A 13,738-nucleotide genomic window follows, 5' to 3' on the forward strand; every position below is an offset into this window, starting at 1 on the left:
GGTTCTGTTCAGATTATGTTTTTCAAAGTTCCTTGAGTGTATCGTTTTTCCCAAAGTTTGCGTCCATTTGTCAGGACAAAACTCTAAGAGAAAAAAACCAAGAAGGGGACAAAAAAAATAGATCCTACCAGCTTGCCATCAGTTCAGTGATTCTTCTGAAGAGTAGGGGAAAAAAAAACCCTGACCTGTAAATGGCCAGAACAATAATCAATATCAGTTCAAATACAACATAAATTTTGTCAGTCTGCAGGTAAAAATGTACTTTCATATCTAGCATTCAATACCATACTTAGTAGAGAAAGGCGTTCATTTAACCGCGCAGTTATACACAAAACGCTACAAATAGTTAGTGCATTTTCCTCAACAAGTTCACAAATCTTCTTAATAGAAATAATAATCATTTAAGCAATGAAGCCAAATACAAGAAAACATTCTTATGCCGCTAAATGCAGCATAAATATATTTGTTAAATTAAACTTTACCTTAGAAAACAGACAATTTTCCAACAGAGTTTAGTGGTCAAGGTAGCAGTGCCGCATACAACAATTTTAATCATTAAACTAAATAAAACATCAAAAAATGTACGGCTTACTGTTGAGTCAAAGGTAAAAAATGGTGATGATTCAAATGGTTTTGAGGAAAAACCAGTTTCATCTGTTGAGAACTCGCTCAGAACAGCGGTGAGTTTGCAGTCAGCCACAGCAGGAGCAATCACGACCCCATGCCAACTGACTAAATCCTCTTTCCCCTGAGTAATAATGATGAGAAGTTAATGTTTAGATGTTGTTTTGTTACATAGGTTACATTATTTTTCCCCCACAAAGCAAATATAAGTGAACAGGAACAAATAAAACAAATAAAACAAACACATACAACAAGTATGTCAAAAACACATTTTTAGTAGCACTTCTAACTGGATTAAGAAAACACTCACCTTTACCATGTATGGAAAATGACCCTGCCCAGTCAGTGAGATGTACAGAGATGTTGTGAATTTTTTCATCACAATATGCAAAAAAATTTATTTGTTTTGTTTGCTTGCTTGTTTGTTTTGTTGGAAATATTGCAAAATGTGTTGCTCAGCTGATTTTTTTTTTGTTGGAATATTCAAAAAAAGTGTGAAATGTACACAAACCGATCAGTTTCTGTCTCGTATCTTGATGCTGTAGCAGCACACCTCTGCTAAAACTGCTTCAAGTTCAGTTATGGCTCAGAGATGCCGCACAAATCCATGTTAAGCAGACAAGCATGCAATCATGTTATCATCGAAAAAAACATTAAGGACAAATGGAGAAAGGGGTGAGTGACAAGGAGCTGAATTAGTAGGGTAAATGTAGTGCTATACTCCTAAATATTTTACAGTCGCTTTATTGAGGTCTATTATGATAAACCTACCAAAGACAATAATCGTTCTTAGCCCATCCCCTTTTAAATTTCTAGTCATGAAGGGCATAGTTTAGGAGCCCGTTGTAAAAACCACTGCTGTTCCTTTGACTTAACTGTGTTGATTGTTTACATTAGCATGCGTTGATAAAAAATGATAATTTAATACATTAACTATCTCAACATAAAGGGCCTGATCGTCAAATATTCCAAATAAGGAGCGCCTGTGCAAAAAACAAATTGCACGTGCAATAAGTGAGTGTATTGCGCACAATCTACATAAATTGTGTGCACAATGGATAACGGGTGCAAAAGAGGTACAGACTGCCCTATTTAAATTAGGAGGTTGCGTGTGCTGCTGGCTGTCATCATGGAGAGTATCGGAGAGCAGGAAGTCGCAAAGAAATAATAATAATAATAAATTATTTTTATAGAAGTATCTCAAAGTGCTACAAAACAACAATAAAACATAAACATACTAAAAGCTACAGCTAAATGCTGAAATACCAATTAGAATCCCTAAAAAAAGCTGACAGCCACTGTCAGACTTACATCGAAATGCAGCTCTTAACAGCTGTATTTACCTTTATTACAGCTCCATTTTGGGTGTAGTGCAGCTGCCTGTACTGGTTCCACCTTATGGCGGGCAAAAAAAAGGTTCAGCTCCTCTGACAGCAAGGCAGTGACTGTCAGCACTGAGGTTGGTCTTGTAGTTGGTGGGCTGCTGGATCCTCTGCTACACCTGCCTGTCGTTGCTGTCCAGGTAGTCATCCTCCTATAGTCCATTTGACCTTCTGGTGCCTCTTTTCAGGTTAGCTCGGGCTGTGCTAAAGAGACCCTTACTGTCTGATCTGAAGGTATTGTTTCTCTCCTTCAGCAGCTGTTGGACCTCCCTGGTCAAGCAGGGCTTTTTTTTGGGGTAGACCAGAGTGAGTCTTTCCACAGTAACATCAGGTCTTGATGTAACATACAGGGGTTGGACAATGAAACGGAAACACCTGTCATTTTAGTGTGGGAGGTTTCATGGCTAAATTGGACCAGCCTGGTAGCCAGTCTTCATTGATTGCACATTGCACCAGTAAGAGCAGAGTGTGAAGGTTCAATTAGCAGGGTAAGAGCACAGTTTTGCTCAAAATATTGAAATGCACACAACATTATGGGTGACATACCAGAGTTCAAAAGAGGACAGATTGTTGGTGCACGTCTTGCTGGCGCATCTGTGACCAAGACAGCAAGTCTTTGTGATGTATCAAGAGCCACGGTATCCAGGGTAATGTCAGCATACCACCAAAAAAGACGAACCACATCCAACAGGATTAATTGTGGACGCAAGAGGAAGCTGTCTGAAAGGGATGTTCGGGTGCTAACCCGGATTGTATCCAAAAAACATAAAACCACGGCTGCCCAAATCACGGCAGAATTAAATGTGCACCTCAACTCTCCTGTTTCCACCAGAACTGTCCGTCAGGAGCTCCACAGGGTCAATATACACGGCCGGGCTGCTATAGCCAAACCTTTAGTCACTCATGCCAATGCCAAACGTTGGTTTCAATGGTGCAAGAAGCGCAAATCTTGGTCTGTGGACAATGTGAAACATGTATTGTTCTCTGATGAGTCCACCTTTACTGTTTTCCCCACATCCGGCAGAGTTACGGTGTGGAGAAGCCCCAAAGAAGCGTACCACCCAGACTGTTGCATGCCCAGAGTGAAGCATGGGGGTGGATCAGTGATGGTTTGGGCTGCCATATCATGGCATTCCCTTGGCACAATACTTGTGCTAGATGGGCGCGTCACTGCCAATGACTACCGAACCATTCTTGAGGACCATGTGCATCCAATGGTTCAAACAGTGTATCCTGAAGGCGGTGCCGTGTATCAGGATGACAATGCACCAAAACACACAGCAAGACTGGTGAAAGATTGGTTTGATGAACATGAAAGTGAAGTTGAACATCTCCCATGGCCTGCACAGTCACCAGATCTAAATATTATTGAGCCACTTTGTGGTGTTTTGGAGGAGCGAGTCAGGAAATGTTTTCCTCCACCAGTATCACATAGTGACCTGGCCACTATCCTGCAAGAAGAATGGCTTAAAATCCCTCTGACCACTGTGCAGGACTAGTATATGTCATTCCCAAGACGAATTGACGCTGTATTGGCCGCAAAAGGAGGCCCTACACCATACTAATAAATTATTGTGGTCTAAAACCAGGTGTTTCAGTTTCATTGTCCAACCCCTGTATGTCCTTTTCTACTGGCTCTTTTTAGGTGGCGCGGCTCCATTTGGTCTCACGTTTTTCAGCACGGAGCCTGTTTTGTTTCCACTGACTCACTGATACTGGAGCTATGGCTTGAAGCCCCGCCTCCAGCCGTCAGTGTAGTGCGCTGTGCCACTATTAACATTACTATGTAACATTGTCACATTAAAGTCATCTGTGTGAAACAATAAAAAATAAATATATAAATAAATAGAAAATAAAAAAATAAATTAATAAAATACTAAGAATTGTTGTATTATTTTATATACAAGAATGTGAAGGATTTTTTTTTTCATACATAAAATAGTCCAATGAGGTAATTATCCAGAACACAGCCCAGCCAGAACCTATAAAATAAGGCCCAGGGGTTCTGATGTGAAGGGGGATGTGGCAGGAGAAGCGGAGAGGAAAGACGCTGCTGTCTGGACTGATGATGCTCCAAAGTATGCCTAAAGAAGTTACAATTTTGGGCTTTATGAGGAAGTTTTTGTCTCAGCCATCCAGTAACCAAAACAAAGCCTTTAAAGGGCAAAACCATGGACTTTGACTGAGATTAAGTTAGTTTTAGGTTGGATATTGTATATTTGTGCTGCGCAAATTCAGTGGGTTCTTCCTTCCGTTTGACCTGATGCAGGCAGTCTGATTATGGAAAGCTGCTCTCTGCCTGCTCCCTCCTCCTGCAGACTCGGGTTAGCTTAAGGACAGTCAATACATTTCCAAATCAAACATGCTGTTTTGTTTTGTGTGTTTTAGGGAAAATGTTTGTGTGTCTAAACAGCTGATTTTATGTACTGGTACCGAAACAAACTTTAATGGAAACACCCGCAAATCTGGCTAAGTGAAGTGGAGCCAGTGATAAAGGGGCAATAGAACACCTCCAGGTTAAGGTCTTCAGAATTCTCCCCGTTGGTCCTGTAGTCCTGCAGCTGTTGGGACTGGCCAAGGTATGGTAGTGGCCTAGCCTTGTAACCCAGCTTGATGTTGCTGTAGACCGGTCTACTGTCTTAGCTCCTCTGATAAAACACTTTACATGCTGGTGAGATTTAGGGAGCATTTTTCTTTAAAACCAGTGCAAATAGTGTCAAAATTCTATTCCACATTATCAAATAAGTTCCACGTTTTGTGCATGCATGCATCTGTGCATGGAAAATAAATCACTAATTTCTTTCTGAGTGTTATTGTTGTAGATTATCGGTCATCCAGGACATGAAAATCCTAATTGCTTAAACAGAGGGCAACTAGATTTCTCATCTATAAGGCTTCTTCAGTTCTCAAGAAGCCATTTAGATAATAGGGAAAACATATACTGAGTATTTCAGTACTGCAGGTTCCAACCTTTTTTCCAACAAAACAAAAGCAAGGCCCCCTACTAGCCGGTGAGTTTGCATTAGCATTCATGTGCGCGCATATGACCCTCTCATGCTCACACATATACATGTGCATATTTGTGATTTTATTATTAGATAGAATAGTCCAGATGCTTCACCTTTCTTTAAAAAATAACAGCCATCTTGACCTTTCACCCCTCAGCATATAGAGAAGCTTGTCCGATCTAGGGAAGATATCCAATTAGGGTTGCAAAGAAAGTCAGTAGATATTCATTCATTTAATTTTTTTATATCTGTTTAGATATTCATTGCCATTAGGTGGATCCCGGCCAACCTATGTGCATCCACTATAGTTGTTTTATAAATTTCCACCAATATTCTGCAGAGCAACACTTGGTGCTCTCTTATCAGCTGTACACAATAACAATGGCTTCTGCTGCAGCATAGACATAACTGAATTCAGTTTTATCCTTCTAGACTTAATTTTAACTACAGTTCATAAACATTTAAATTTTATGTCCAGCGCTAAGGACAATTACAGTTGTTTATGTTAGTGTTAATTTTTCCCTTATCTTGTGGTAAACTGCATAAGCCTCCTAAAATCTTTGTGTGTGTATTTATAAAATGATTATTTCTTGCAACCTACAAACCTATTCAATAAATTAGAATATTATTGAAAATCTCATTTACTTCTGTAACTCCGTAAGTTCACTAAGTGAAACACATTATAGATTATTTACTCAGATTGATGTTTTCAACCCTGCTTGCAGCTAATGAAAACACACTTGCAGTTAGAAATCACATCAGAAAAATAAAAGAAACATTTTTAATACAGAAATGTGAGCTTAATAAACGATATGTTTTATACCTGCTTAAAAATTGTTATTGTCAAATGGTACTTTTAATCTGACAAAAAAGCCTCATTGAATGCATATTCTAATTTACTGAATATGACTATATGGATAGAAAATAAATTATCGTAATTCTGATTCTGCAGGCTTGTTTTTTTTGTGTTGTTTGATATCATTCAAATTTGTAAAGCAACAAGAAAACACACACCCCCTTTGACCCACCTATAATGCAACAATGTCAAGGGTTTGATGAGAATATGTGACATTAAGAGGCTGTCTAGTTTTCAAAGTTTGTGGTTATGATGAACATAGTCAATCAGCTTCTCATAAGTGGTTGTAGTAATTTGATTGACTAACTAATTATATTTATATACACTGAAAGCACTGCAGTCTTATTGAATACACTGTATTGTTGGTGTCAGTCTCTAAGATCAAAAATGGATCCGTGTGACGTGTAATTTTTGTCAGTGATCTGAAAATTGTACACTCCATGAAAGGAATGAGAGGAATATAATAAAAAAAACAACTGATCAGCTCATTAACGTGACAACTAGTTACCTTCAGCTAAAATGTTACCCAGCAAATCATTATCATAGAATAACACAATTATTGATGAATGTTTTGGTAATAAACACATGTTTACCTTGGACATACAAAGCTGTTGTTTTTATTGTAAAGAAAGAGTGGTTAGACATGTATTATTTTTTTTCTTTTGTCTGATAAAAAGGTTGCATGTAAATATGTTTTATAAGTATAAATCCCAGCTTTGTGCCTTTTGTTTTAAATTTCATTATTTCTTTGAATTAGTTGTTTAATATATATCTTATAATTGTCATGAATCCAGAATATGTTATTATTTTGTCAGCTTAGAACAGCATGGCTTAAAAAAAAGTAGATGACACAAACAATACATTGCTTTGTGAGTTCATAATGTCCGTTGTTATCTACAGGTCCTTCTCAAAATATTAGCATATTGTGATAAAGTTCATTATTTTCCATAATGTAATGATGAAAATTTAACTTTCATATATTTTATATTTTATATTCATTGCACACTAACTGAAATATATCTGGTCTTTTATTGTCTTAATACGGATGATTGTGGCATACAGCTCATGAAAACCCAAAATTCCTATCTCACAAAATTAGCATATTTCATCCGACCAATAAAAGAAAAGTGTTTTTAATACAAAAAACGTCAACCTTCAAATAATCATGTACAGTTATGCACTCAATACTTGGTCGGGAATCCTTTTGCAGAAATGACTGCTTCAATGCGGCGTGGCATGGAGGCAATCAGCCTGTGGCACTGCTGAGGTCTTATGGAGGCCCAGGATGCTTCGATAGCGGCCTTTAGCTCATCCATAGTGTTGGGTCTTGAGTCTCTCAACGTTCTCTTCACAATATCCCACAGATTCTCTATGGGGTTCAGGTCAGGAGAGTTGGCAGGCCAATTGAGCACAGTGATACCATGGTCAGTAAACCATTTACCAGTGGTTTTGGCACTGTGAGCAGGTACCAGGTCATGCTGAAAAATGAAATCTTCATCTCCATAAAACTTTTTAGCAGATGGAAGCATGAAGTGCTCCAAAATCTCCTGATAGCTAGCTGCATTGACCCTGCCCTTGATAAAACACAGTGGAGCAACACCAGCAGCTGACACGGCACCCCAGACCATCACTGACTGTGGGTACTTGACACTGGACTTCTGGCATTTCCTTCTCCCCAGTCTTCCTCCAGACTCTGGCACCTTGATTTCCGAATGACATGCAGAATATGCTTTCATCCGAAAAAAATACTTTGGACCACTGAGCAACAGTCTGCTGCTTCTCTGTAGCCCAGGTCAGGCGCTTCTGCCGCTGTTTCTGGTTCAAAGGTGGCTTGACGTGGGGAATGCGGCACCTGTAGCCCATTTCCTGCACACGCCTGTGCACGGTGGCTCTGGATGTTTCTACTCCAGACTCAGTCCACTGCTTCCGCAGGTCCCCCAAGGTCTGGAATCGGCCCTTCTCCACAATCTTCCTCAGGGTCCGGTCACCTCTTCTCGTTGTGCAGCGTTTTCTGCCACACTTTTTCCCTCCCAAAGACTTCCCACTGAGGTGCCTTGATACAGCACTCTGGGAACAGCCTATTCGTTCAGAAATGTCTTTCTGTGTCTTACCCTCTTGCTTGAGGGTGTCAATAGTGGCCTTCTGGACAGCAGTCAGGTCGGCAGTCTTACCCATGATTGGGGTTTTGAGTGATGAACCAGGCTGGGAGTTTTAAAGGCCTCAGGAATCTTTTGCAGGTGTTTAGAGTTAACTCGTTGATTCAGATGATTAGGTTCATAGCTCGTTTAGAGACCCTTTTAATGATATGCTAATTTTGTGAGATAGGAATTTTGGGTTTTCATGAGCTGTATGCCAAAATCATCCGTATTAAGACAATAAAAGACCTGAAATATTTCAGTTAGTGTGCAATGAATCTAAAATATATGAATGTTAAATTTTCATCATGACATTATGGAAAATAATGAACTTTATCACAATATGCTAATATTTTGAGAAGGACCTGTATAGTAAAGTTTTCTTATTTTGGCTTTAAATTGAATTTCAACTAAAGTTTTTTGTTTTCTTTTTACCAAGTTTTAAATTCTTTTTTGACTCTTTCATATGTCCTTTTCTCATACTTGTACATGTGGTGCAAGTAGTAGTTATTTGTGTATAATCATTATAGAGTTTGCGTGTTTTCTACTCATATTGTTCTGTTAACTGTTCCCTTGTCAGGGTGAGCCAGCACAGCAAGACTACTCTGATGACAGCCGACAACCTGTCCATCTGCTTCTGGCCAACTCTCATGCGTCCTGACTTTGAGAACAAGGACACACTGTCGACCACAAAGCTAAACCAGGCAGTCATTGAGACTTTCATTGTGCAGAGTGACTATTTCTTCCATGGAGGTGAAGTGGCAGAGAGCTCCAGCAGTGAGGGGACGCCACCACCACATTGCCACAACATGGTGGAGGCTCTTCTGCCTCTGCAGCTTCCCCCACCTCTTCAACCACAGCAGATACAACACCCATTGCCCTCTGATCCACTCATTTAAAACACCATTAAGCATTGTGGAACATTAGGAGTTTATTATGTGCTTCTAGCTGCAGTCTTCATGAAAAGCTGGAGGTCATTCTCAGTTTTTCAAATCAGTGGTTGGCTGATGTCAGTGGAACACATCATAAGCGTCAGTTAATTTTTCTCCTGCTACTTCTGCATCTTCTTTCAGCTTTGAGGTTTAGAGACACATTACTCATTTATTAAATCAGTCCTTATCTGGGAGATCTGCTCCTTTTCAAGCCAAATCTGTGATTATGGAATTGCAATTGCACGTCACATTTTGGAATGCATTTCTTAGATATCCTTTCACTACTGGTTGAATACAGTGATGAATATTTGAATGGGCACATAGTGCTAGTTCTTTATCTGTGTCACACTTAGTTTCACGGAATTCTTAGAAACATTTGGGGCAAAGACTCCATCACTACCTTCTCTACCACTGTTAAAAGCCCGACCTTCCTGATGCCAGCTCTTAGGCACAACTGTAGGGAATTTAGCATTACAACTACTACTCTAATCTAAAAAAACTGACATTGAAACGCAGACCGAGGGGATTTCAGTCTTCCTGCAAATTTTGGCACAGGAAAAACAGCGTTTACTCAGTCAGTTTGGGACACGGATGAGACTGACATGTGAAATTTACAAACAGAATGTTTGAACTTGATGCCCTGCACCTTTAACATTTTTTGTAGGTAATGGGTGAAACTCTGATTTTCAGTACTAAATTATGTGATCAGACAACACCTTTCCCACGATACAAGCTTAAAGGAACTCCCTTAAAGGATAGTCCATGCACGATTGGTGTCAGTTGTCTATGTTGCAATTTCGTGTCTGTTTGCTTCTTTTATCGTGTCATGTATTTATATATTTTGGTAATATCTGATTTTTGTCCATGTTGTGTGTCAGATTGGGCGTGTGTTGGTTGTTGTGTAATGATGATATGTGTGATGGTTTTTGTACAAACTTACCTGTGGTCTGTTTTCCAGCCTGTTGGTATCTTCCTTTTTCAGGGAAGGGTGGATTTTCAAGGGAAAAGGCATATAAACATGAATACATACCGAATGATATTAGAGGACCAGACTTCAGAACTCTCCTGCTGATCTGTTTTATTTCTGTTTAGTTTCTTTAGTGGAGACACCTCCCCATGTCATCTTGGCATGTACACTGTTAAAGAAGTAGTCTTCAAGTCGGCTTATTTCCTTCACATTTTTTTTGTCTCAAAATCTGCATGCACAATTTTAGCAAATTAAAACACTTAAAGCCCTTGTTAGGATCTGCATCTCTTTATCTGACTTTTTTAAGAGCAATATTTTAACAAAAAAATCAAATGTTTGCATTAGTCTTTTTTGTTCTTGGAAGACATCAAGTCTTTATCATATTTTTTGTTACATGTTAAATATGTTTCCCTCAATAGAGGAAAGTAGGTTAAATATAAGTCTATATATAAATATCTAATTCTCTCAGCAGCACGAGATTCTCATATAATGAACTACCACGGGGTACTGGATTGTAATCTGTCACAAGCTATGATCATATAAGGGTAAATTAATTTTCTTTTTTTCTGATTATGTGAATGTGAGTGAGTGCACATTTAGGGTAAGTAGGGGGAGTGTGTGGGTTAGGATTGTTGGTTGTAGTAGATCAGCACAACTTAAAAGGAAAGGGAAAAAGTTTCATTCTTCATCTGTGATACTTTAAGCAGCACAATGTTACTAAAATGTAACCTTTCCCAGTCTGCTTCTGTCATCCTGAGACTATATTTCTGAAATCTACATCATTGCCCTGCCTTTGGCAACAGTATAATAAATATTTATTACAGCTTATTTTTTTCAATCTTCTGGCCATCGGATAATAGATGTTTTTGCTGATTGAAATAGATATATTATTAATCTTAATTTTACAACTCTTAAAAATTCCAAAATTGTGTTGTTGTTTTTTTTTCTACAGCATTTTCTGTAAAGAGTGCAATCTTTTGGTACTTTACCCTAACTCTGCTCAAAATTTCAAAAGGAAGCTTCTAATCTAAAAGCAAACACTAATGCTTATGTCTGCAAGGATTTTCAACACTAATATTGCCATAGTTCTGTTATTATTTAGCACATAGTTGGTCAGCAGAAGCACGAAATGTCTTTACAAGAAAACATTTTAGAATTTGTAATTAAAGCATATATTCACCATAAGAAACCTTTTTGAGATTTCCTTTCTCCAAAAACAAATGAATAGAAAAGCACCAGTTTTCAGAGTGCTAGATAAAACTCCAGATGTTATCACAATCTGATGTCCAATACTCATCTTTTATTCATGTGAAATAGCTTTCTTTCAGCCCTTATATACTTGGGGTTAGCAGAAGTTTATTTGAATCCAACATATTTTATTTTTAACACTTTAAAATGTACAATGACAATGTATTTTTTCTTTTTAAACCAATACCATAGTTGAGTGATAGTTTTTTTCTTTTGCCGTGTCTCTTAACAAAACCTTTAAAGTCTCAGTTTGGGTGATTGAGGAAAAACCCTTTCTGAAGCCGGGCTTAAATGTGGAATGAAGTTGCTAACTGAACCATTCATGAGTCTCACCTATAGAAAATGTAATATTGTGGTAACTCAGAGGTATTTTACATTATAATGTTAGTATTTCTGAACAAGTCCTGTGACATGCAGCTGCTGCTGCCTTTGAAACCGATGCTTTGTAAAGTAAATTAAAATAGTAACAAAGCATATGTAAGCATATTCTATTTCAGTGAATTTTTTAAAGAATGTTTATCCAAAGGTGTATAATCTGTCACTGGCTACTTTTTGTTGCTTATTTGCTTTGTCCCTTTTCCACCCTCGGTATTTGTCAAATATACTCAGAACCCATAGCTTTTCGTGGAAGAAAAGTTATAAAAGATAGATTCAGATGTGTTGCCATATAAAATGTTTCCACACCGGATACTTTAAGGCTATGTTAAAGTATCCTTTTTTGATAGTCCTCCTGTACTATTTAAAGTTTACAAACATTTCCTGACATGTGTTAAGTAATTATGGCTTTAAAAAAAAAAGTGCCAAAACTTTGTAAAGCACTGGACATAAAAATATAAGAGGAGACAAACTGTAAAGGTTGAAGAAAACATATAAAATACTTTGGATTTTAATTTGAGATCAGACCTTTCACTGCTAAAGATTTGTCTGCCACCACAAATCAAATTTAAAAGACATTTTGGAATGTGTATCAAAAGAGGCTAAAAAAGTTTAAAAATTTCATGAAATTTGATGGTGTTATAGCGAAATTAATATGGCATTTATGTTTATATTGCTGGACTGGAGGGTATTCTTTGAAGGCACATGAAAAAGGTAATGACTGGATCACTCTTATTTACATAAGATTTTCTTTTTTGGGGGTGTTACCAGCTGCTAGGTATAATAAAACAATGAAGTCTAGGGCTTTTTATCTGTAGTTTTTAACCAGTGATCAGTTCCTTTTATTTACTTTTTTGTTAAAGTCTCCCCATTATTCATACCAGTGTACAAACTATTATTAGTCAAAGAAAGATTTTCAGAAATAAAGAACATCTGAAAATTTTTTTCATGTGTTGTTTCTAAAACGTTTTTTCTAAAATGGTTTCAAAGTATGATATGTAACCATGTTGAGATTTACATTGAGAATTTAATGCCAGACCTCCTTTTAGAGAAAATCTGATCATGGTTGACTGGAAACCTGGATGATTTATAAATATCTGATGTATTTAAGTGGGGTAGTTTTCCGATGTCTGATCTCACAATGTTTCAAATATTCAACTTTCAAGTTGGAACCTAGCGTTGAAGAATGCAGAGCAGATTTTGTTTTGTGTTTTTAGGTGAAGGAAGAAAATCTAAACTTAAAATGTTGACAACTTTTTGTTTCATTTTGAACTTTATGTATTTCCTTTCTTTTATAGTTAGATTATCCTTGTACCTAATATTGACATATTAACAGAGACACCCCCCCAGACCTACCTTTTTTAAGGTGTGTTTAGACAGAAGGTTATGTTCAACTCTAATGTACCTGCACACAGTGAGTTACTGACCCTCCTTCCAACAGCAGGACAAAAGCAGTGTTATTTTTATACAGTTTAATTCAAAATCAAAGCTGAAGTTTGGCTGCAGATGTTGCAACACAGCTAATTTGACAGGTAAACATACAGTAAATCAAGCCACGTCTTATGATTTAAAATAAATATAAATCCATCTGACCAAGGGTAAAGTTCAAATGGACCACACAGTTAAGTTAAACAGTGACAAAATCACACAAACTCATTGAAAACTGCTAACACAGTATGATGGCGCATTTAGGAGCCGAGCACAAAAACATCAGACCAATCTTCAGATTGGATGTACAGCCTTTTGAGCACATCACATTTCATTAGAAGAACTAATAGCAGGCTAATGTTTAGGGTTTTAAAATGCATAACAATCCAATTGGGAACTTTGATTATGTTGTCATCGTCCGCTTTATCCATAACCGTGTCACAGGGGCAGCAGATTCAGTAGAGACACCCAGACTTCCCTCTCCCCAAACACCTCCTCCAGCTCCTCGGGGGGGGGGCAGGCGTTTCCAGGCCAGCCGAGAGACATACTTGTCCCTCCACTTTGATTACTGATGATTAATACCTCATTATGAGACATGACAGCTCCAATAGAGCCCTGACACAGACCAGAAGACAGCAGTGTAAGGGTTAACAGCTGCAAAAAAAAAAAAAAAACCTGCCATACAATGCAATGCGACAATGATAAAACTATATATATAAGCTATAACAGCTGATTTCATAAAATCATATCACCGAGCAGTTTTCCTTTTTTTTTTTTTTTAAC

The 13,738-nt window shown here is 37.8% G+C and overlaps 1 protein-coding gene across 1 annotated transcript in view; it reads left to right on the forward strand.

Annotated features, from left to right (window-relative positions):
- arhgap5 (Rho GTPase activating protein 5) overlaps window positions 1-12,471 on the forward strand; it is an 84,853-nt gene extending 72,382 nt beyond the window's left edge. Inside the window, exon 7 of the mRNA XM_047344786.1 lies at window positions 8,586-12,471. Within this exon, the coding sequence (XP_047200742.1) occupies window positions 8,586-8,904 (319 nt within the window). The 3' untranslated portion in view covers window positions 8,905-12,471. The remainder of the gene's footprint in view (window positions 1-8,585) is intronic.
- Window positions 12,472-13,738: the final 1,267 nt, after the last annotated feature.

This window comes from Girardinichthys multiradiatus, chromosome 19 (assembly GCF_021462225.1).
Source record: "Girardinichthys multiradiatus isolate DD_20200921_A chromosome 19, DD_fGirMul_XY1, whole genome shotgun sequence".
Lineage (NCBI taxonomy): Eukaryota > Metazoa > Chordata > Actinopteri > Cyprinodontiformes > Goodeidae > Girardinichthys > Girardinichthys multiradiatus.